Source organism: Cetorhinus maximus, chromosome 33 (assembly GCF_964194155.1).
Source record: "Cetorhinus maximus chromosome 33, sCetMax3.hap1.1, whole genome shotgun sequence".
Classification (NCBI taxonomy): Eukaryota; Metazoa; Chordata; class Chondrichthyes; order Lamniformes; family Cetorhinidae; genus Cetorhinus; species Cetorhinus maximus.
This window is the reverse complement of record NC_135911.1, coordinates 6,624,347-6,649,918: the sequence shown is the minus strand read 5'-3', so window position 1 is coordinate 6,649,918 and position 25,572 is coordinate 6,624,347. Positions and strand designations below refer to the sequence as shown.

At 44.7% G+C, this 25,572-nt stretch overlaps 1 protein-coding gene across 1 annotated transcript; it reads left to right on the top strand.

Annotated features, from left to right (window-relative positions):
- Window positions 1-506: 506 nt before the first annotated feature.
- On the top strand, window positions 507-25,572 carry LOC144671567 (myelin-associated glycoprotein-like). The gene is made up of 10 exons (XM_078533521.1): window positions 507-756; window positions 3,542-3,898; window positions 9,394-9,717; window positions 11,420-11,680; window positions 13,446-13,706; window positions 15,025-15,282; window positions 15,803-16,093; window positions 17,400-17,493; window positions 19,842-19,887; window positions 23,782-25,572. The coding sequence occupies exons 1-10, from the start codon at window positions 708-710 to the stop codon at window positions 23,995-23,997; spliced, it is 2,157 nt and encodes a 718-aa protein (XP_078389647.1). The 5' UTR covers window positions 507-707; the 3' UTR covers window positions 23,998-25,572.

Here is a 25,572-nt window from a genome sequence, read left to right as displayed (position 1 = left end):
TTGAAGTGCTACAGTCCATGTGGTGTAGGTACACCCACAGTGCAGTCAGGGAGGGACTTCCAGGATTTTGACCCAGCGACAGTGAAGGGACGGCCAATATATTTCCAAGTCAGGATGGTGAGTGACTTGGAGGGGAACTTCCAGGTGGTGGTGTTCCCACGTGTCTGCTGCCCTTGTCCTTCTAGGTGGTAGCGGTCGTGGATTTGGAAGGTGCTGTCTAAGGAGCCTTGGTGAGTTCCTGCAGTGCATCTTGTAGATGGTACACCCTGCTGCTTCTGTGCATCGATGGTGGAGGGAGTGAATGTTTGTGGATGGGGTGCCAATCAAGTGGGCTGCTTTGTCCTGCACGTTGTCAAGCTCCTTGAGTGTTGTTGGAACTGCACTCATCCACAGTCCTTAGATTTCAACCCCCAAATCATGACTCAGTCAGAAAAGGAAGTCAGAGATGCTGACATAGTAGTTCCATTGCTGGTGCAAACACATGATTTGGATATCCCCAGACAGACTTCTGCATTTCAAATGCCAAATGGCACATCCGCCCAGTGGAGCCCGTCCAGAAGAAGCACATTTTCTGGACAGTGAAGCTGAAGTTGTAAAAACACTGATCATCTACCACCCTGGACCCCAGGCGTATCTCCTCAGCCTAGCCCCCGTGAGATTAGAATTCGGGAGCAAGTGACTCTAGGGCTTTTCTTACGTTGAAACCCATGAACAACTTTGCCATTTTCTTCCTCGCCATCCTGCACTTCACTGAAGGTAAGCTCTTGATATTCTCTTCACAAAAGGAAAACACTCTAACAGAAGTCATGTTATGCCTTCTAGTGGAGCAGGGGCTGGGGGAAGATGGGTTTGCCGACGGGTGCCTGAGCCAAAAGTGTGGTTGCAATTTTTTTTGGCAGGGTTATTTTATCCCGCCCCGCCATCCCCCCGCCTAATCTTCCCTGAAACTGGAATAGGCGCTGGTGGAAACCCTCTGCTATGGACTGGATGGGCCGAATGGATTTCCCGCCCAGTTCGCTCCCCCGGGGTTTCCCTGGTGGATTAATTCCACCGCTTTCCTGGTGAACATCTGGCCAACTGTTTGCTTGTTAGAGCCAAGCTAGCAGCGCTCAGTGCCTGGCAGAGACAGAACAATATGGCAAAAGCGTCTGTCGACAGCACCAGTCATTGTTTGCCATGCTTTTTAGCCTCCTAAGTATCTGACTGTTCGAGAACCTACATATGTATTTTTTCTTTATTTATTCTTTCACTGGATGTTGGCAAGGCCAGCATTGGTTGCCCATCCCTAATTGCCCTCGACCCGAGTGGCTTGCATTTCAGAGGGAAGTTAAGAGTCAACCACTCTGCTGTGGGTCACGTATAGGCGAGGTCAGCTAAGAGTGGCAGGTTTCCTTCCCCAGAAGGATGTTTGTGAACCAAACAATCGATATTAGTTTCATGGTCACCATTACTGGGGACACGGTGGCGTACTGGTAATGTCACTGAAGTCGTAACCCAGAGACCTAGGATAATGTTCTGGGGCCAAGGCTGGAATTAAAATTCGGTTCATAATCTGGAATCGATAAACTTGTCAGTAGTGGTGACGATGAATCGATTTCCGTCTGAAAAAATAAAACACATCGGGATCGCAAATGCCCTTTAGGGAAAGGAAGCTGTTGTCCTTAACCGGTCTGGCCGATATGTGGCCCACAGCAGAGTGGTTTACTCTTAACCGCCCTTTGAAATGGCCTAGCAAGCCGCTTAGTTCAATTAAGAATGGAAAACATACGTATCCCAAGAAGGAATACATAAGGAATGCTGGGGCCAGGTTTAAATTCCAGGTTTTTGAAATTGAGTTTAAATCCCACAGCTATTGTGGCGGGATTTAAACCCAGGTAATAAATTACGCCTCTGCATTCTTAGTTCAGTATGTCTCCCCGTGCACAGAGCAAGGATAAGCTAAAGGTCTGTGAAGCCGTTGGATACATTGAAGTTGTTGTTGTTGAAACTGGCATGTTTCTTTGAGAGGAAAGCTCCTACAAGAGCAATATCACATCCTCAGGGCACTCCTAATAATAGCTTTAAAGATTTTAATTTAAATTTAAAGATAAGGGCGGTCGAATGTCTATTTGTCCCTTGGTAAACAACTGGTCCGGCGGAATGGACATCTGTCCCAGAAAACAGACGAATGTTTGCTTTCTTCCTAAATGGCATTAATAATCCGGATGCTGGCGATCAGACCAGTTCCCTAACTGCTGGACTTGTCTAAGCAGCAGTTTGATGATGTAAAAAAAATGAATGGAACTTCATTTCCTATGATATTACTAAACCAGTTGGTACTTTGTGAAACCGGCAGATTCGTGGTCACTTGTAAACATTATTTCAGGGCATTGTTTTCCGAATCGAACATCAATTTCTGAAAAAAAGGAGTCGTTTTGCGGGTTCACGTGTTTTTTTTTGCACTGTGAGTCCAGGCTTCTGAATTACTAATACAGTCAGAGAAACATGAAACTAGCCTGGCAGCCCTTAACCTGTTTGATTTATAATCTGGCGGATTGTACAGAGGACAGACGATAACCAAATTCAATCTGACTTCCGAGTGTCAAGTTTGAAATCCATCCTTTATCAGCTTCTCATAATTGTAATTTACATACGGGTGAAAACACAAACATACGAACGTACTAAATAATAGCAGGAGTGGGCCACTCGGCCCCTCGATCCTGCTCCACCATTCAATAAAATCATGGCTGATCTGATTGCAACTCCAACTCCATATTTCTACCTACCCGCCCCCCTCCCCACCCCCCGATAACCTTTCACCCCCTGGCTTATCAAGAATCTACCTAGCTCTGCCTTAAATATATTCAACGACTCTGCTTCCACCGCCTTTTGGAGAAGAGAGTTCCAAAGACTCACAACCCTCTGAGAGAGAAAGAAATCCCCTTATCTGAGTGACCTCTTATTTTTTTGAAAAATATAGCCCCCAGTTCCAGATTCTCACACAAGAGGAAACATCCTCTCCACATCCACCTTGTCAATGTCCCTCAGGATGTTGTGTTTCAATCAGCTTGCCTCTTACTCTTCTAAATTCCAGTGGACACAAGCCTAACCTGCCTCATAAGACAACCTGCCCGTTCTTGGTGTTAGTCTAGTAAGCATTCTCTGAACTGCCTCTAACACATTTACATCTTTCCTTAAATAAGGAGACCAATGCTGTACACAGTACTCCAGATGTGGTCTCATCAATGCCCTGTACAACCGAAGCATAACCTCTCTACTTTTGTATTCAACTTCCCTCGCAATAAATTATAGCATTCTATTAGCTGTCCCAATTACCTGCTGCACCTGCATACAAGACTTTTGCGATTCATGCACTAGGACACCCAGATCCCTCTGCACCTCAGAGCTCTGCAATCTCTCACCATTTAGATAATATGCTACTTTTTCATTTTTCCTGTCAAAATGGATACATTTCTGCACAATATACTCCATTTGCCAGATCTTTGCCCATTCACTTCACCTGTCTATATCCCTCTGTGGCTTTTGTAATTTGTCTTTTCAGCTGCCCTTGGCGGACAAAGGCCAATGAGGACGCCACAAAGACTGTCGGTGTTGGTTGGGTCCTGTGTGGTCATCCCGTGCACTGCTCGTCATGCATTGCCTGGAGTGAATTGGTTGCTGTTGAAGGGTGGTGTTGTTCCAGATGATCCAGGTGTCACCACCATTCACAACCCAGCAGGTGTGGGATCGGTTGATCCTGATTACCGAATTCGCAGTGGGAAGATGTCTGGTAGCGATCCAAGTGATTGCTCATTTTGGATATCTGCTATCAAGAATGAAGATCAGGGTGAATACTACATCAGAGGAGGAGACGGCACAGAAATGATGCTCTCTGACCCAGTGTTCCTTTCAGTATTTGGTGAGTTTTAATTTCTTGCTTTCTATTCAGTGCTATATTCCGATAATAATAATAATAATAATAATAAAATAATAACAATAACAATTACCAGGATATGTGCACCACTGCCAAAGTCAATATATTGCTAAATACGTCTGGATGGTGGTGATCAGACCAGCTCCCTGACTGCTGGACTTGTCTAAGCAGCAGTTTCACAAAAGAAGGGAATGAATGGAATTGTTCTTGTCCATTCATGGTATGTGGGTGTCTCTGGCTAGGCCAGCATTTATTGCCCATCCATAATTGCCCTTGCTCAGAGGGTATTTAAGAGGCAGCCACATTGGCTGTGGATCTAGAGTCACATGTAGGCCAGACCAGGTAAGGACGGCAGATTCCTTTCCCTAAAGGACAGTAGCGAACCAGATGGGTTTTTAAGACAATCAGCAATGGTTTCATGCTCATCATTTTGTTAAAAATTCCAGACGTTGAAATAATTCAAATGTCCATGGTTCTCTGGATCGCCAGTCCAGCGCCAATACCACTGCACCATCCCTTCCCATTTCCAGTGATATTACTAAACCAGTTGGTACTTAGCGATAAACCGACAGGTTCATGATCATTTAAAAAAACAAAACAAAATCAGGGTTTTGTTTTCTGCATCGACAATCAATTTCTGGAGCAAAAAGCCGTTTTGGGGATTCACGTTTTTTTTTTGCACTATCGGTCCAGGCTCCTGAATGACTCATCCAGTCACAGAAACATGAAACTACCCTGGCAGCCCTTAACATGTTTGATTTAAGCGACACCTATTCGCCATTAGCAGTGTTCAAAATCACGAGCTGCCTGGACAGTACAGATAGAGAGAAACTGTTCTCACTGGCCGAAGGGTCGAGAACCAGAGAGCATCGATAGAAAGGAAATGGCGAAGGAGCCCGGGGCAATATTCTATTTTTCAGTTTTTTATTTTAAGACAGTGAGTGGTTGGGTCCTGGAATGCACTGCCTGAGAGAGCAGTGGAGGCGTGTTCAATCATGGCTTTCAAAAGGGAAGTGGATCATTATCTGAAGAGAAAAGAGTAACAGGGCTTTCAGAAAAAGGATGGAGAGTGGGACTGGCTGAGTAGCTCGAGTTGCTCTATCAGAATGGTGACGATTAGCCCAATAGCCTCGGACTGTGTTGTAAGCGTTCTTTGACCCCCCCCACGAGTTCAAAGTTCAGTTATGATTAAGATGAACCAAATGTATTATTTCCAAAACCGAAACAGAAAATGGTGGAAAAACGCAGCAGGTCTGACAGCATCTGTGGAGAGAGAAACAGAGTTAACGTTTCGAGTCCGTATGATTTTTCGTCAGAGCTACAGAGAAGTAGAAGTGTAATGAAATTTATAATGTTTGCTGGGTGGCGGGGGTGGGGGGAGGGGGGGGGGGTGGTGGTGGAGGGTGCGTTTGCTGTGGAGCAGGTGAAACTGGATAGCAGGCCAGTGATAGGTGAGAACAAAGGAGAGATTGACAAAGATGCCATGAACAAAAGGACAAAGGGAGTGTTAATGGTAGTGGTAAGGGCTAAAAACGGTGTTGATAGTGGAAAAGGTAAGAAAGCAGAATGTGGTAATAGCAGGACAAGGGGAAGCACTCTGCAAAAAAACATGAACAAGTAACAGATGGCCCTTTGGGGGCGGGATGGGATGGAATATTCCCAAATTTGCTGACAACACAAAACTAGGTGGGAACCTAAGTGGTGAGGAGGATGTTAAAAAGCTTCAAGGAGAGTTAGACAAGTTGAGTGTGTGGGCAAACACATGGCAGATGCAGTATAATGCGAATATTTGTGAAGTTATCCACTTTGGTAGGACAAACAGAATGGCTGAGTATTAGTTAAATGCTGATAGATTGGGAAACCCAGTAAGGGTTCTGGATACCCTTGTACACCAGCCACTGAAAGCAAGCATGCAGGGTGCAGCAAGCACTTAAGAAGGTGAAAGGCAAATGGCCTTCATTGCAAGATGACTTGAGTACAGGAGCAAGGATGTCTTACTACAGCTGTACAGGGCCTTGGTGAGACCACAGCTGGAGCATTGTATGCAGTTTTGGTCACCTCAGCTAAGAAAGCATATACTTGCCATAGATGGAGTTCAGTGAAGGTTCACCAGACTGTTTCCTGGGATGGTAGGTTTGTCTTATGAGGAGGGATTGGGCCGACTAGGCCTGAATTCACTGGAGTTTAGAAGAATGAGATGGGATCTCATTGAAACATATACAATCCTGACAGGGGTGTACAGATTGGAGGCAGCGATGATGTTTCATCTGATTTGGTGGTAGGGGGAGGGTCTAGAACAAGGGGCCACAATCTCAGGATATGAGGTAGACCATTTAGGACTGAGATGAGGAGAAATTTCTTCACTCAGAGGGTGGTGAACCTGTGGAAGTCTCTACCACAGAAGGCTGTGGAGGCCAAGTCACCGAATACACTTAAGAAGGAAATAGATAGGTTTCTAGACTCTAAAGGCATCAAGGGATGTAGGGAGAGAGTGGGAGTACGGCATTGAGATAAGGGATGAGCCATGGACATTGAATGGTGGATCAGACTCGAAGGGCCAAATTACCTCCTCCTGCTTCTATTTTCCATGTTTCTAAATTGTTTGGTAGCAAAGGATGAAAATACAATCCAACTAATGGAGTAAATGCCAATAGCTGGGCATTTATTCACATCATGCAGTGATTACATTTTATATATAAGGTCATTGCTATAAGTGGTCCTTCCTAACTCACACCATTGCCCAATGCAAAAATGCATGGGAACTCAAATTCATGCCACTGCCAAATCCCTGGCAATCAATTCATAGTGGTCTAAAAACAATGATAGCCAAACATTCTCAAACATATCACTGTGACAGGTTCTACACAGGAAAGTGTAATTGTACAAAAATATAAAATATAAAAGTATACAGAAGAATTTTTTTTTGCAAAAATATACTTTATTAATCAAATGTCTGAAAGAACATTACAAATATTTCAACAAGACCATCACAAAAAGTGCAATCATATTCAAGTTTTCCATTTAGATCATGTCACACGTTGAGGTGCTTCAATACAATCAATGAACATTACAGACATTTCATAATGTTCATAACAGACAGTCAGACATGCAATGGTATTTAAGTTGTCTACATAGATCATGTTGCAATCTTTGGTGTTTCAATGCAATTATGAAACATGTAATATTTACTGCATACGTTCAATGCAAGTCATACAGCCCGAGGGGTCTATACAATTCCCAGCCCCTCGGTGCACCATGGCAGAAATGTCTTAGACAGCGACAATTCCCCATTGCGCCTGTGCAGTGGCTGCCCCAAGCTTTAGTGCATCTCTCAGCACGTAGTCCTGGAGCTTGGATTGTGCCAGTCCGCAACACTTGGTTGGGCACGGGAAGACAAGCAAGTTTCGGTCAGACCAAAGAGCGTCTTTCACCGAGTTGATGATCCTCCAGCTGCAGTTGATACTTGTCTCGGTGTGTGTCCCTGGGAACAGCCCGTAGAACTTGAATGTATATATTTAACATATTGTAAGAATATTGAGGCATGGGAAACAATAGTTCCTTGCATCCTTGACAACACACCAGGGTGCCCGTTGTTCCTGTTTTGAAGTGTTCACCTGTTGATGAGTACAAGCAACAATCAGAGATCCAAAGTCTCTGATCAGGCTTGGATGAGCAAATAAATGCACGTCATATATTATAATTGGGGCATGCAAATAATCGCGAGGGAACGACCGGACTAAATGGCTTGCCACGGGGTCTTACTGTGCAAATAAACTATAAGGAGGGTCGTCCTCGAGAACAAAATTTGTTTCAATTCATTCATGGGATGTGGGTGTCGCTGTCTAGGCCAGCGTATTGCCCTGGTTCACAGAGCATTTAGGAGTTTGTCACATTGCCGTGTGTCTGGAGTCACATGTAGGCCAGGCCGGGTAAGGAAGACAGATTTCATTCCCTAAAGGGCATGAATGAACTAGATGGGTTTTACGGCAAATAGCAATGGTTTCATGGAATACTAGTCCAGTGAAAATACCACAACGCCACCGCCTTCCCCACCTCTCCGTACCCCCACCCCCGGCCACGTGTGCGATGCATTGACTAACACAAGAAGGCAGAGGATGAGAGCAAGATTAGACCGTAAGGCCCTTCTCGGGCATTCAATACAGTGATGACTGATCTTGGCCCCGCCCCTATGCAGATCCCTTTAGTCCCTGGGAGGGCAAAGATCTGCCAATGCTAGCCTTTATAGAGTCAACAATGGAGCACCCAGACTCAGCTGGGGGAAATAATTCCAAAGATTCACAACCTTTTGAGTGAAAAAAATATCTCCCCATCTCAATCCGACATGATAGACCCCTGATCCTGACAATGTGCCCCTTTAGATTTTAGATTTCCCAACCAGTACACACCACCACTCACCCCATCCACCACTCTCCCCCATCCTCCCTTGGTTTGGTCTGGTAACGGGCATCTAGGCACCATTGAAATCCAACCACTGTTCACTGTTGTAAGGAGCATATCTTTTTATTTATTTTTTCGACTGTGTATTAAAATTACAGAGACTGCAGTTTGAAAGACGTATCCACTGGAACAGGATGGTACATATTTACAATGTTACAGCCCTGGTACCGAGTGTGCCACAAAACACAGGATGGTGCCAGAAAGGTGCCCTGGCCCAAGGGAGCTGACTGACAACAACGTTTTAATTGGCTCCTGACCAGGTGACCAGGTTTTGTGTGAGGACAGTGCAGCTGAATAGCTCCTAGCCTGAAAGGAACAAGACCTAAAACCTCTTTCTCCTGTGCGTGGAAGATTCCTGTAATTCCACAATAATAGCTAACTGGCTTTCCCCCCCTCATATCCCTATAACCTGCTCTCTTTGAAAACCCCTGTCAAGAGGCAAAGGGGAAAACCACTGTTAGACACATTGAAAGGCAAGTGCTCAGCCAGTGAACTACAAATTGAAAGTGCTGGAAGACCACCTCGAGTCATCAGCAAGAACTGAAAGGAATTTGGAAGACATCGATCAAAATTAACCCATCGAATTTTGTACTCCAGAATTGGTGCTATTGAACTGTTTTATCCCACCCTGAAAATCCATGTTTTGTGTGTTTTATGTGTCTTGTATGTGTGTGAGTACAGGGATTTTAAAAAAAGGGGTAGAGTTTAAGTTATAGTGTTAGAAATTAGCAGCTCATATTGCTTTCTTTTGCCACTGGTTAACGAGAGCTTGTTCAATAAACAGTTATTTACTTATCAAGTTTACAAACGTGGTGCTCGTATACTGTTAACCTAAATTAAACAGTTAGATAGAATTGGGGCAGCCTGGTGGTTTGGTTAAACTTTTCAAATATGTCACGTCTCGGAGGACAGTGGGGTTTGATATTACAGCGCACTATCCCCAGTGAGTCGTGACAACTATTAACATGAATACTGCCCCATGGAAGTTAACAGTAACACACATTTTACATCTGATCTTATAGGGATGCCCAATGTATCGGTGTCGAGAGAATTTACGGCTGGACAAGCAGCAATGGTAACGTGTTCCCTCGTCCACAGTTGCCCTGAAGCTAAAATTGATTTAAAGTGGATTAAGGGCAGCGATTTTAGCCCTGCACCTTCGGCCACCGAGTTGAAAGACATCGACAACGGGTTTGACCGCCGGGATTGGAAAGGATCAGTGGAAGTATCCTCTGTGCTGGCTTTCACAGCCTTGCGTCAATATGACCAGAAAGTGCTTGGATGCGAGATTCTTCTGAATGGCTACTCACACGGGATTCAGGGGATGGTCACGTTGGATGTACAGTGTAAGTGTTGGCTCTCTATATAGGAGCATTTCTGGTCAGGAGTGCAGGTGCCTCAACAGCAGGACTTTATAATTCATGTTTTGCTTCTGTAGACAGGGGGAAACAAAAAGGAGCAACGATTTCCAGGTCTAGAAATTGCAGCTTAACGCATTTGGCTTCCTGCCCCCTGTCAGTTCGGGTTGCATTAAGCCAGCAGCAACCCGACGCGAACACAAAATATGTGCAATGTCCATTTCACCCGGCAGATGACAGCTATACTGCAGACCGAGCTTCTCTGTCAATGCCACAAAGAACATTGACAATTTCACTCTATGAGTGCTTGCTCAGCTGGTGTCAATTCACGCATGACAAGTGTCGTAGGTAAGACATGATAGCAAATGCGTTTCTTCAAGACTGCATATGGCCCACCATGAAACTCAACAGCAAATAGTTGGGTCCAGGCACTGCCTTCAGGGAAACTGACCAAGGTGACAGACTGCACCAGGCAGCCACACACAAATGTAGGTAGCAGAAAGCCTGAGAGTATCAATTGCTATGACGCAGTAGCTGATGATGTCATCATGTTGTTAACGAATAGCAGCACATTTGTCCGCAGTAGTGACCTGCGAAAGGGCCTTTGGTCATTCCTCCATTCCTGCTGGGTAATTGCTCCATCCTGGGGGTTACCATTGATCAGAAATTGGACTGGAATAGCCATATAAATACTGTGGCTACAAGAGCAGGTCAGGGGCTAGGAATCCTGCGACGAGTAGCCCACCTCCTAACTCCCCAAAGCCTGCCCGCTATCTACAAGGCACCTACACCACATGGGCTGCCACGGTTCAAGAAGGCGGCTCACCACCATCTTCGCAAAGGCAATTAGTGACAGGCAATAATTGTTGGCCGAGTTAACCACATTGCTGTGGGCCTGGAGTCACGTGTAGGCCAGAAGCGGTAAGGACGATAGATTCCCTTCATGGGATGTGGGTGTCAGTGGCAAGAGCAGCATTTGTTACCCATCCCTAATTCCCCTTGAATTTAGGGATTGCCTGCATTTGTGTGTAGCTGCCTGGTGCAGTCTCCTACCTTGGCTAGGCCTTTGCAAAGTCACATGTGGGCCAGACCAGACGGCAGATTTCCTTCACCAAAGGTCATTAGTGAACAAAATGTGCTTTTCTTTGTCGACAATCGACCATAGTTTCACGGCCACCATTACTGGGGAGTAGATCATTCCAGATTTTAGTTGAATTTAACTTACACCAACTGCCCGTGGTGGGATTCAAACCCTTGTCCTCAAAGCATTAGCTTGGGGTCTCTGGATTACCAAGCCAGTCATATTACCACAATCGACCCCCTAGGATATGGTAAGATTTTCATGCTATTATACAGAAAACCACTGCTATAAAGATTAAAACAACATTTGCTTTGTAATTGCTTGGCGTAGCTTCTATGAGCTCTCTGTGATTCGTGTTACAAGGGCTCCAAAACACTCTGAATCTCAACTGTTATCAACCTCACATTTTCACAAAGCATTTGTTTTTTTTTTGCTTTTCTATTCTTCCTGCCAGAGCGTAAAATTTAATAGAAGTCTTCCTTTATTGCCAGAGATGCCTGGGGTCAATGGCAAACTTTGAAAATACACCTGCTGAGGCCGTGTACGTGAAAGTGGCCATACCCTTCCTTGTATTTTAACAGTGCTTTGCGACGCCCTCTTCTTTTACAGACCCACCAACCGAACCTGAATTCCATTCGACACCTGTGGCGGTGTTGGGTAGACCTGCATTGATTTACTGCTCGACAAAGAGTAACCCCGAGTCCAGGTTAGAACTGGTAAAGGACGGAACAGTGCTGAGCAAGGAGTCTTCAAACAACCTCTTGAGGGCCGAGTTTTCCAACATTGCTTTGGAGGATGAAGGACAATATTCCTGTCATGCTGCAAATAAGCACGGGACATCAGCCAGCTCCATAAACATCACTGTGGAATGTGAGTGCAACCTCCGTCCAGTCCTTCGCGAAATCATGGCATTGCTTTTTTCCCCACGATTTATCCAAGTGAACGAAAATGTAAATTATCCAATTGCATGATCGAATTTTGTGCTAATTTAATTAGCCTTTTGGTAGTACAGAACTTGAGTATTGCTGAAAAAGAAACACGTTGTTGAAGCTTTTCACCTTGCACTCATCAGGACAAATGCCAAATGTAAGGGGAACAACAATTTATACTTCACGAGCATAGAGTGCTGATTGGTTGGCAAGTGGACTCTGATGGGTAGAGCCGTTGCCATTGGGAATGCACCAATTAACTGATGAGTGAGAGTTAACTGCCAAGCTTTGTCTAAATTCAAATAATCGGACTGGTGAAAGCATTGCCCTGGGGAATGAGCCAGGGAATGGCTGTCGCCTATTTAGTTTATTTGATAAAAGGTGCAATGATGCATTAGTAAACACACCTATTCACATATGATTTGGAATATTATTTTTCATTCTTGGGATGCGTGCATCGCTGGCTAGGCCAGAATTCTTTGCTCATCCTTAATTGCCCTTGAGAACATGGTGGTGAGCTGCCTTCTTGTACCGTTGCAGCCCATGTGGTGTAGGTACACCCACAATGCTGTGAAGAAGGGATTTGCACGAATTTGGCACAAGCAGATGGGCTGAATCGCTCCATTCTTTGTGGTTAGACTCTATGAACCCATGATTAGATCTATTGAATTGGATGAATTGAGTCGACTGATGTTACTCTTTATTATTCCTTCACGGGATGTGGGCGTCACTATCTAGACCAGCATTTATTGCCCACCCCTAATTACCGGTGAGAAGGTGGTCGTGAGCTGCCTTCTTGAACCGCTGCAGTTCAATTGGTGTGGGTACACCCACTGTGCTGTTAGGGACGGAGTTCCAGGATTTTGACACAAATACAGTGAAGGAACGTCGATATATTTCCATGTCTGGGTGGTGTGTGACTTGGTGCGGAAGTTTAATGAGGCTTCCATGCATCTGCTGCACTTGTCCCTCCTGGTGGTAGAGGCCGCGGCTTTGGAAGGTGCCGTCAAAGGAACCTTGGTGAGTGGCTTGGAGGAGAACTTCCAGTTGATGGCGTTCCCATGTGTCTGCTGCTTTTGTCCTTCTAGGCGGTAACTGTTGTAGGTTTGCAAGGTGCTATCCAATGAACCTTGGTGAGTTCCTACAGTGCACCTTGTAGATCGTACACGCTGTGCTTCGGTGGTGGAGGGAATGAATGTTTGTGGATGGGGTGCCCATCAACTGGGCTGCTTTGTTCTGGATGGCGTAGAGCCTCTTGAGTGTTTTTGGAGCTGCACTCGTCTAGGCAAGTGGAAATATTCCATCATACATCTGACATCTGCCTTGTACCTTGTAAAGTCTTGACCAATCATGGTCAAGGCCCCTGGTTTTAACTTGAAATAACGTTTGGCAGCTAAATGTCACTTACCATCGCAGGTGCATCCTCCATGGCCCCACCTCTACCAATCAGAGTCCACTTGGCAACCAATCAGCACTCTCTTCTCATGCAGTATGAATTGTTGTTTTCCACTCTTATTGGAATTCTTGTGAAGTGTCCTTCTGAGTTCAAGACGAAAAACTTCGACATGTTTCTTTTACCAGTAATACATATTTACATGTTGTTTCACATCACAGGGGCATAAGGAACACAGAAACAATTGTTGAAGGACTTAGTGTTTATTCACATCAGCATAATTGTCTTTTCATGCACGCTTTCTCTTTGGCAGATCCACCCTCGAAACCACTGATCAATTCCTCACTGACAGTCAGAGAGGGCAGTTCCCTCCGCATATATTGCATAACACAGAGTAAACCGGAGTCTCATTTACAGTGGGTGAAAGATGGCACGCCTATTGTCAGCTCCTATTCAAGAAATATGCTAACAAAGAATTTAACTGATATAAGATATGATGATGAAGGAGAATATAAGTGCGAGGCAAGGAATAAACATGGCGGTGCAAGCAGCTGGATGAACATGACTGTGGAATGTAAGTCTAAGACTGTATTCCCTACTTTACAAACAGTGATAAATGAATGACTCCTCATTATATATATATATATAGATATATATGAATATTAAGTACTCATGCCCCCGTTATTATATCCAACAAAACAAAATGATAATAAGGCTTCTAGCGTTCGTGCACGTATAACAGTTTCTTGCACACTACCTGCTCGGAGAGAATGGAATGTCTTTGAAAGGGGAAATTCATTTCATTTCATATTCATAGTTCCGTTCAATTCGTGGCAAAACTTTAGTGTTTTAAATTGTCCATTTTGGTAGGAAGAATAAAATAAGAGCATATTATCTAGATTGTGAGAGATTGCAGAGCCCTGAGATGCAGAGGGACCTGGGTGTCCGACTGCATGAATTGCAAATTGTTAGTATGCAGGTACAGCAAGCAATTAGGGAAGCTAATAAAATGTTGCCGTTTATTGTGAGGGGAATTGAATACAAAAGTAGGGAGGCTATGCTTCAGTTATACAGGGCTTCGGTGAGACAACACCTGGATTATTGTGTGCAGTACTGGACTCCTTATTTAAGGGAGGGTGTAAATGCTTGGAAGCTGTTCAGAGAAGGTCTACGAGATTAGGACCTGTAATTGGAGAGTTGAATTATGAGGAAAGGTTGGACAGGCTACGCTCGTATCCACTGGAGTTTAGAAGAATGAGAGGCGACTCGATTGAAACATCTAAGATCATGAGGGGTCTTGACAGGGTGGATGTGGCGAGGTTGCTCCCTCCTGCAAAGTGACAATGCAGAAAAATGGCTCGGTATCACTTTGACACAAAACAGGAATTGCAATTGGATAGGAGCAAAGTCCTCAGCAGTCGCAAAACAACTTGTTGAATTTACAATATGTTGAAGTTGGTTAACGTGGTTAATTTACTGAAATAGGTTTGAAGACAGCGGTGAGCAGAGAGTCGCAACATTATTTTCTTGGATTATTTTTAACGTTGCAGCTACAAAGAATCTTGAACACATCTAGAATCTTTCATTTTCATCTGGCGAATCAAACTGCATTGAATTAGACAAAAGGAAAATACAGCGGATGCTGGAAATCTGAAACAAAAACAAAAATTGCTGGAAAAGCTCAGCAGGTCTGGCAACACCAGTGGAGAGAGAAACAGCCAACGTTTCCAGTCCGTATGACTCTCCTGTCCTATTCATAGTACTGGATTATCGCATTGCAACAGAATATTTGGTGTTTATAGAAGTTCTAACTTGGATCAATGTTGATAAAGTTAATGGATTTTTTTGAGTGGAGAAAAGTTTTGTAATTGTTGGAAATTTGTATGTTTCAGATGCACCACAGAAGCTGCTGGTCAATTCTTCCGTAGTTGCTTTGGAAGGGCACTCTTTATTCTTATATTGCACCGCCCAGGGAAACCCACCAGTCACCTTAAGCTGGGTGAGAAATTGTGAAGTAATTAACATATCTCATTCCGGTGAACTGAAGGTGGCGGTTAATAATATTAGTTTGGAAGAAGACGGACTCTTTTGGTGCGTGGCTGCAAACATCTTGGGCACTGCAAACAGCTCCACACAGGTTATTGTGGAATGTAAGTACAGCAAGGTTGCCAGGATGTCTAACTTCGGGCAACGTTGCTTCATTGGCATAATGCCTTTCGCTCCCTCTGTTTCAAAGCACATTGCCGGCCCTCGGTGTAGTTTGCTTTACTTACCAGGGTTGTGTTTAAACCTTTAAACGCATTTTTTTAACGTTGACAATGGGAATCCACGTGGAAACTCATGTCTTCGCCAGAAAAGAAAAAACGAAGCCTAACATTATCGTAAAGTATTTCTACTCAGCTGCATCCTTCTCGCCATTTTGACACTGCCATCAAAAGGCAAAAAAAGCTGCTTATTTCGTTTTATCGTTGCTAACACACTTTTGGCCGGTAATATCTTCCACATTTGTTTCTGGTCACAAACCTCTATGAATTAAGAAATCATGCTTAAGGTTAAAAAAAAATAATTGATCTGCATATTGGTCTCAGGCACATTCTGTCTCTGCTGTTGTTTTATTCCTCCGCCAACATAGCTCAGGAAGATTTTTTTTTGCATTAAACCGCATTGTAGATCCCCCGAGAGCTGTGGATCCGACTAACTGCACCAGGTCTGAAAATAGCATAATCTGCGTGTGTACCATGAAGGGTAACCCGCCAGTTGAACACATTATGTGGAGCCTGGATGACAGTAATATCACAGCGGCCAGTTCAGATGTTGGAGTCGTTTCTTTAGTAATGGATTACAACCAGATGCAAAGCACTCTGACGCTGAAGGAAGAGTTGGGACTTGAACACAACCTTTCGTGTTTTGCAGTAAACAAACACGGCGTCGCTTCCTCCAGATTGCACATCGATTTACCAGGTAACTACTGATTGCATTTCAGTGAGGAAAACTGTATAGTGATAGATTTCAGAACAGTCTTTTTCATTGGCATTTCGCATTGGCACTGTAAAGAAGGGAACGAGGGAAATGAGCCTGCTTAAACTGTGAAGTGCACAACAACCGTTTAACCAGCCGTTAACAAGCTGTCGAGAATTTCCAGCGGAATTTCCCAATACGAGCATGCGGTAGGCGAATCTCCGCCGCATTTCAGATACTCCCCACTTGCCTGTATGAGAGTAGCTCCAGCAACACTGGAATCTCGACGCCATCCAGGACAAAGCAGCCCGCTTGACTGGCACCCCATCCACCACCTTCAACATTCACTCCCTCCACTACCTACGCACATTGGCTGCAGTGTGTACCATCTGCAAGGTGTATTGCAGCACCTCCACCAAGGGTCCTTCGACAGCACCTTCCAAAGCCTCGACCTCTACCACCAGGAAGGACAAGGGCAGCAGATGCATGGGAGCCCCATTAAAGTTCCCTTCCAAGTCACACACCATCCTGACTTAGAAATATATCGCCGTTCCTTTACTGGCGCTGGGTCAAAATCCTGGAACTACTCGCCCTCCAACCGTACCCGTCCCTAACAGCACTTTGGATGTACCTAGACTACATGGACTGCAGCCATTCAAGAAGGCAGCTCACCACCACCTTCTCAAGGGCAATTAGGGATGGGCAATATATGCTGGCCCAGCCAGCGAAGCCCACATCCCGTTAATGAATTAAAATATACACTGTAACATCCGTTCGAAGTAGATTTTCTGATGTGCCTTAACTGCGAGGCCAAAGGAGAGTTATGTTCTATTTATTTTATTTAAAAAATAGATTCCCAGACAAGACGGGTTTTAATTGCTCATCTATAATTGCCATCGAGAAGATACCCCTGCGTCTTACTCTTGAAAGCCAGAAGTCCCGTCTGGCCCAGGTGCTTCCACAATGCGGTCAGCTCGACTGTTTTAGGATTTTATACCTGAGAGAATGAAGGTAACATGATGGATGTTGAACCGAAGCTTTTGCTCTCCCTTGTCCTTCTCCGAGGTGGGAGGAGTGCTTTTTGGAGGAGCTGTCCTTAAATATGGAATGTTAGAATATTATAGAACACAATATTCAAAAACCGGCCATGTTATATGTAATATTACAAGATTGTGCACAACTTACACAATGATATGGGCCAATGTTTAAGGATAATATACTTAAGGCTGCTTTCACAGTAAGCATTAGTATACATTATTTACAGGTTCACTTCGATATTGCTGACCTTGTATCATTTTCTGATAAGCAGGAAGAGTAGATTGGAAATACATTGCAGGGATCGGATCAGCCCTCCTGATTCTCATTGCCCTGATTACTTTCAGCGTGGCCAAGAAATTCAGGAAGTAAGTGATGTTTCACAATTGTAGTTACTGTTGTTATTAACCCATGGTAATCTAGCTTGATACTGGTTAGTGGGACTCAACAGGAGAATTCTTTGCTAAATAGTCAGTAATTAACCAATTAACTTTCTTATCAATTTAATAATACTCCCTCACACAGTGCTTAATATTTTATGTAGTTATTGATGGAATTTTTCCCCCATTATAATCCTCATACTAACATAATGAATTAAGATTGCCACCAAATTAACGGTTAGATTGTTTTAAAAGTATCATCACTGCTTCATGAAATCTTAGGGTAATGGGGAACTGAGGGTGGAACATCACCTATAATAATTCATTCATGTATTCATTCGGTCACGACTGTTTCTGGCAAACAATATTTCTTTTGTGAATGATTTGTCAAATCGACAATCTTAAATACCTGAATGACAGGATGGAATATAACGCTGATGAAAGCGCCTTGTCCCATCTATGTTCGGTGCTGTTTCTCAGTGTCTGGTAAGCCCTTCCAGATGAGAACTAACCTTCGCCATAGGCGGTTTATACCAGTGGACCAAACAGCGTTACGATCGCATCTGATCTTAAGGCTGAAGAAGTCAGATCCCAGAGTAAAACTTAGGAAACTTGGTTTGATAGTTCCTTGCATTTTGTTTTAGGAACTGGGAGGAAAGTTACTGGACAAATTCACAGGAGTCTGTTGGTGAACTTTTAACACAACGAATAAAATATTTATTAGAACAAGAAAAATTAGCAATGTTATACCAGACAAAAAGGTTAGAAAAATCTCAATGCAAACACTAGAAGCTGATTCAATTTCCCAATATTCAATTTCCCAGCAGTATATTTATTGATGCATAAACCAGCAAGGAGTTGCCACTAGCTTGACAGAAATGCTCCTGGTTTGGGGCTGGCACACGTGCATGCGATTTTATTCCTTAAGCATTCACTAGATGCTTCTCACCAAGCTCGTATCTCTCCCTGAGACACCCAAAACTGCACTTTAAACCCACTCTTCCCTCAAATGCAGAGAAAGCACTCATTCCCTAAACTCAATCTCCCAGTAGCCTTATACTATTTCTTATCTCAGAGAGCTGAAAATTCCTGTCTTCACTCTCTGACACGCACTGAACTCTTTCCTGTCTTTCTCCGTGTCGGTGTCACTTGACCACAACAGCCCCGTTTTTTCTACTTTGTGTGTATGTGTTTTTTCCCCAAATCACTGAACTTCTAACCCCTTTTAAACCCATCTCTTTAACTTCAGGGCATGTAAAACCTCATGAAAAATGTATATATGTAAAGAACCCAAAAGACTGACCATTCAGCCACAGGTCGAACCAAAGTTCTAGGTAGCAAGGCTCAAAAAAACAAAACCTCATATAAACCTATAAAATTCTAACAGGACTAGACCAGGTAGATGCAGGAAGGGTGTTTACGATGGTGGGGGAGTCCAGAACCAGGGGTCACAGTCTGAGGATATGCGGTGGACCATTTAGGACTGAGATGAGGAGAAATTTCTTCACCCAGAAAGTGGTGAGCCTGTGGAATTCGCTACCACAGAAAGTAGTTGAGACCAAAACATTGTATGTTTTCAAGAAGGAGTTAGATATAGCTCTTGGGGCGAAAGGGATCAAAGGGCATGCGGAGAAAGAGGGAGCAGGATATTGAATTGGATGATCAGCCATGATCAGAATGAATGGCGGAGCAGACTAGAAAGGCCGAATGGCCTATTCCTGCTCCTAGTTTCTATGTTTCTATGCAACCACTCAACCTTTCTTAACACAAACACACACACACACACACACACAATATATATATACATATATATCAATAGATATATAAATTTAACTTAAAAATTATACATTGTTGATCGCAGCAGAAGCAGTGGCGATATATGGTGCATAAAGACTGAACACCTGTGTGAAATTTCATTCTGGACTAGGCCGTTGCGTTGAGTTGAAACGCCCATTCCAATGGCAGGAAAGTAGATGTCTGGCGCTCTAGGGTGACAGGACATACGGGTGTTAGTGAATCAACGGACTTTATTCAGGGAAAGAAATTGGGGCAGAGCGTAAAACGGAATAGTGATCCGCAATCGTTCCTTTTGGGCGTTCAGGTCGATGATTCATACCCCAAGGAATGCTGAAAGTTTCCCATCTTCCCATTTACAGCCCATTTGTAGCTGGGTCAATAGAGCACATTCATATCTCAAGTCAAATAGTGAAAGGGGACAAGAGACAAATTGTGTTTGTACGAATAAATAGCATCGTTATCTTTGGAAGGCATTTTTTTTCTGGAACCAACTCGATGAATCCATAGCATTCACATTTCTTTCACTCTGTCTTCACTAGGGGGAAACTAACTAAACATTCTCGGCGACATTCAAGGGCGGACAAGGTAATTGCTGAGTGGACCTTCCTGTAATGCAAACAGGTCTCACTCCTGTCTCAGTCTGCAGCGACTTGCACATCTTCAAGGCTTCTCAAAGTGATGTGCAACGAATGGTTGATAGGATTCCTGGATTAATTCTCTGATTTAGATCACTGATAAATCACGTGGTTTGAGGGCATGGCCTTTAGTATTTTTAAAATTCATTTTCGGGGTGTGGGCTTCGCTGGCTGGGCCAGCATTTGTTGCCCATCCCTAAATGCCCTTGATAAGGTGGTGGTGAACTGCCTTCTTGAACCACTGCAGTCCCTATGGTGTAGGTACACCGACAATGCAATCAGGAAGGGAGTTCCAGGATTTTGCACTCAGCGACACTGAAAGAACGGCGATATATTTCCAAGTCAGGATGGTGAGAGGGTTGGAGGGGAACTTCCAGGTGGTGGTGTAATGTGGTTCCAAGATTTCATCACAGTGCTGCGTCCAATTAGCAACGGCTGGGCTCTGAGTTGCAGCGGTCAGAAAGTGAATAAAACATCCAGTGTGACAAAAGCAAAAAACTGCGGATGCTGGAAATCCGAAACAAAAACAAAAATACCGGGAAAAACTCAGCAGGTCTGGCAGCATCTGCGGACAGGAACACAGTTAACGTTTCGAGTCCGAATGACCCTTCAACAGAACTAAGTAAAAATAGAAGAGAGGTGAAATATAAGCTGGTTGAAGGGGGGGGTGGGGGCGGACAGGTAGAGCTGGATAGAGGGCCAGTGATAGGTAGAGAGAACCAAAAGATGTCACAGACAAAAGGACAAAGAGGTGTTGAAGGTGGTGATATTATCTAAAGGAATGTGCGAATTAAGCAGTTCGAGCAAGGTACAGATAGCCCTAGTGGGGATGGGGTGGGGGGAAGGGATCGAAATAGGCTCAAAGGTAGAGATAAAACAATGCATGGAAATATACTTAACAATAATGGAAGTAGGTAGGGAAAGAAAAATCTATATAAATTATTGGAAAAAAGAAAAGGGAGGGGGAAAATCGGAAAGGGGGTGGGGATGGAGGAGAGAGTTCATGATCTAAAATTGTTGAACTCATTATTCAGTCCGGAAGGCTGTAAAGTGCCTAGTCAGAAGATGAGGTGCTGTTCCTCCAGTTTGCGTTGAGCTTCATTGGAACAATGCAGAAAGCCTAGGATGGACATGTGGGCATGAGAACACGGTGGAGTGTTGAAATGGCAAGCGACAGGGAGGTCTGGGTAATACTTGTGAACAGACCGAAGGTGTTCTGCAAAGCAGTCACCCAATCTGTGTTTGGTCTCTCCAATGTAGAGGAAACCGCATTGGGAGCAATGAATGCAGTAGACTAAGTTGAGGGAAGTGCAAGTGAAATGCTGCTTCACTTGAAAGGAGTTTTTGGGCCCTTGGACGGTGAGGAGAGGGGAAGTGAAGGGGCAGGTGTTGCACCTTCTGCAGTTGCATGGGAAGGTGCCGGGGGAGGGGGTTGAGGTGGAGGGGGTGATGGAGGAGTGGACCAGGGTGTCCCGGAGGGAATGATCCCTGCAGAATGCTGCCAGGGGGGAGAAGGGAAATATGTTTGGTGGTGGCCTCATGCTGGAGTTGGCGGAAATGGCAGAGGATGATCCTTTGAATGTGGAGGCTAGTGGGGTGATAAGTGAGGACAAGGGGGACCCTAGCATGGTTCTGGGAGGGAGAAGAAGGTGTGAGGGCAGATGCGCGGGAGATGGGCCGGACACGGTTGAGGGCTCTGTCAACCACCGTGGGTGGAAAGCCTCGGTTAAGGAAGAAGGAAGACATTGTCGGAGGAACTATTTTTGAAAGTGGCATCATCAGAACAGATGCAACAGAGGCGAAGGAACTGAGAGAATGGGATGGAGTCCTTACAGGAAGTGGGGTGTGAGGAGCTGTAGTCGAGGTAGCTGTGGGAGTCGGTAGGCTTGTAATGGATATTGGTGGACAGTCTATCACCAGAAATTGAGACAGAGAGGTCAAGGAAGGGAAGAGAAGTGTCAGAGATGGACCATGTGAAGATGATGGAGGGGTGGAGATTGGAAGCAAAATTAATAAATTTTTCCAGGTCCCGACGAGAGCATGAAGCAGCACCGAAGCAATCATCGATGTACTGGAGAAAGAGTTGTGGGAGGGGGCCGGAGTAGGACTGGAACAAGGAATGTTCCACATACCCCATAAAGAGACAGGCATAGCTGGGGCCCATGCGGGTACCCATAGCCACACCTTTTATTTGGAGGAAGTGAGAGGAGTTTAAGGAGAAATTGTTCAGTGTGAGAACAAGTTCAGCCAGATGGAGGAGAGTAGTGGTGGATGGGGAATTTTCGGGTCTCTGTTCGAGGAAGAAGCGGAGAGCCACCAGACCATCCCGGTGGGGGATGGAGGTGTAGAGGGATTGGACGTCCATGGTGAAGAGGAGGTGGTTGGAGCCAGGGAACTGGAAATTGTTGATGTGATGTAGGGTGTCAGAGGAATCACGGATGTAGGTGGGAAGGGACTGGACAAGGGGAGAGAGAATGGAGTCAAGATAGCAAGAAATGAGTTCCGTGGGGCAGGAACAGGCTGACACGATCGGTCTGCCGGGACAGTCCTGTTTGTGGATTTTGGGTAGGAGGTAGAAGCGGGCCGTCCGAGGTTGGGGGACTATCAGGTTGGAAGCTGTGGAAGGAAGATCTCCAGAGGAGATGAGGTCAATAACAGTCCTGGAAACAATGCCTGCAACCTTGGCTGAGCAGGAGCAGGCGGATTTGCACAGGTAAGCCACTGGAAGTCAGTGCCCAGGAATCAGCACCTTCCTCTGAATCCCAGAGGGTGAACTGAAATCCTTACAGCAGTGAGCCAGCCAGAGTAGACCTTCACGTTAGACCGTCTGGTGCTATCGCGTGGCACTGGTATTGAATATTTAGAAAGAGGTGGAAAACGGTGGCCGATCCATTTTGTGCTCCCGGCCAAGATTAATTTCTAGTGCTACTTGTTCTAGAAGAGCTGTCGGCTTTGTGAGAAGCAGCGACGGATCTCTTGGATGTGGATCAAGTTTGCGTCTTGAAGTACAATCGTCCTACTACCACCGGCTAGAAAAACCTCAGCGAGATGCTTTATCTTGATCTGGGTCCGCTGCAGTATAACGATATTCACATACCGTTAACACAAGGGGTGGGGGGGACGGATGATGGCGGGGTGGGGGGAGGGGGGGGGGGGGTCGCCGTGTCACTGGACGAGTGACCCGGAATAATGCTCCGGGGACATAGGCATTGGGTGGAATTTAAGTTAAAAAAAAAATCTGGAATATAAATCTAATCTCAGTAATGGTGACCATGAAATTATCGCCAATTGTTGTTAAAATCCATCAGGTTCACTAATGCCCTTCCTGGAAAGAATTCTGCCTTCCTTACCCGGTCTGGCATACAAGTGATTCCTGATCCACAGCACTATTTTGACTCTTAACTGCCCTCTGAAATGGACCACAAAGTCAATAAGCTCAAGGGTAATTAGGGATGGGCAACAAATGCTGCCCTTTCCAGTGACGCCCACATTCAATCAAAGAGTAAAATAATGTACAAAGAGTACAGACCTGAGGGAGACCAGACTGAGTCTGTTTACTTTTTGTGTTTCCCAATATTGGTTCTATTTCAACGAGAATCAGACATTCTAGCTATCTCTGTATCACGTATTCTCCATGTAACTGCAGGGCATGTTGCTTATGCACCGTGCTACGTCTCCTTTTGTATGGGTGTCAAAATTTCCTTATGTCGCTGTAATATGTGTTATTTGTGTGTCGGTACCGCTTTTTTCTTTGTGTACCGTGTTATTTTCGTGCACCTATTGCGTGTTTGTTGTGCATGTGTGTTTCTTTGTGTCTCTGCATCAAATGTTCTTTCTGTTGTAGAGGGGGCGCTGTGAGAATGATCCAGGCAGCGACGGCGGGGAAGCGAGGTCGAACTCGACTGAGCATGACAACGAAATTCAGTACGCCACTTTGTACCACCCACGTAACACTTCAGCCTTTGGGTATGTACGTTGTAAAGAGAAGAGTGAATATGCGAATCTTAAATTCAGGTCAAACGAGCCGGAGTTTGCAGAGACTGTCTTCTCTGAAGCATAACCTCTCGATTTCACTCCGCAAAGTGAAAAAAAAAACCTGGAAAAAAAGTGGATGAAGGACATCGAAAATTGCCATTGTTCTTGGTTGCTATATGTGGCCGACTGTTCATCTGCTCTAGCCTGAAATTTTGACTAGGGTCTGGTTCCTCAACTGCTTCTCCCGAACGTATATTTTGCCGACGTACCTCTTAAAATTGAGATTAACGAGTAGAAGAGTTAGCCACGAGTTAGCGACGACCCATCCTGTCCTCTGTGAATATCCATATGAGTGAATGCAGGGACCAGTGAACAATGAGAAAAAAAATCCTTGATAAGATTTCAGAGGCTTTTCTAAAACACACATAATCTCTCTCTCACACACAATCATACACACACACACACGCATAATCTCTCACACACACAATCTCTCTCTCGCACACAATCATACACACACACGCATAATCTCTCACACACAATCTCTCTCTCGCACACAATCATACACACACACACGCGTAATCTCTCACACACACAATCTCTCTCTCGCACACAATCATACACACACACGCGTAATCTCTCACACACACAATCTCTCTCTCGCACACAATCATACACACACACGCATAATCTCTCTCACACACAATCTCTCGCACACAATCATACACACACACGCATAATCTCTCTCACACATAATCTCTCTCTCGCACACAATCACACACACACACACACGCATAATCTCTCACACACACAATCTCTCTCTCGCACACAATCAAACACACACACGCATAATCTCTCTCACACACAATCTCTTTCTCACACACACATAATCGCTCTCTCTATCTCACACATAATCTCTCTCTCACACACGCAAACACACATACGCACATAATAACACACGCACAAACACACACGCACATACACACTCGCATAATCTCTCGCTCTCCCACGCACACAGGATCACACACACATACATAATCACACATGCACGCACACATATACACACCCTTAAACACAGCCTCAACTTTAGCAGTCTCCCTCTGTTAGATTGTATGCTCGGGAGGAGGCGGCGTGTTGGTAATGCAATCCACAAATCTATCTAAGGCTTTAGCGACATAGGTTCACATCCCACTGCAGCAGCTAGTGGAATTTGAATTCTGTGAATAAACCTTTCTCTTAAAAAAAAAAATGACCCCAGTAATGGTGATCTTGGCACTATTATCAATCGTCATAAAAAAAACATCTGGTTCACTCATGTCCTTTAGGGAAGGAAATCTGCCGCCCTTACCCAGTCTGGCCTACAGGTGACTCCAGGCAGGCAACAATGTGGCTGACTTTTATCTAGTCTCTGAAATGGCTGAGCAAGCCATACAGGTCAAGGGCAATTAGGGATGGGCAACAAATGCTGACCTTGCCAGCGATGCTCGCTTCCCATCAAAGTATAAAGAATAAACATTACGCTTTGTGCCCACTGACACGGCCAGTTATCTCCCCCTATTGGGCATTCCCGGTATTATACCCCGCTCACACACAGACACCTGCAGAAAACTCCCCCTACTGGCTATACCCTGAAATTCTTTAAGAATAAATAATGTTTCTTTCA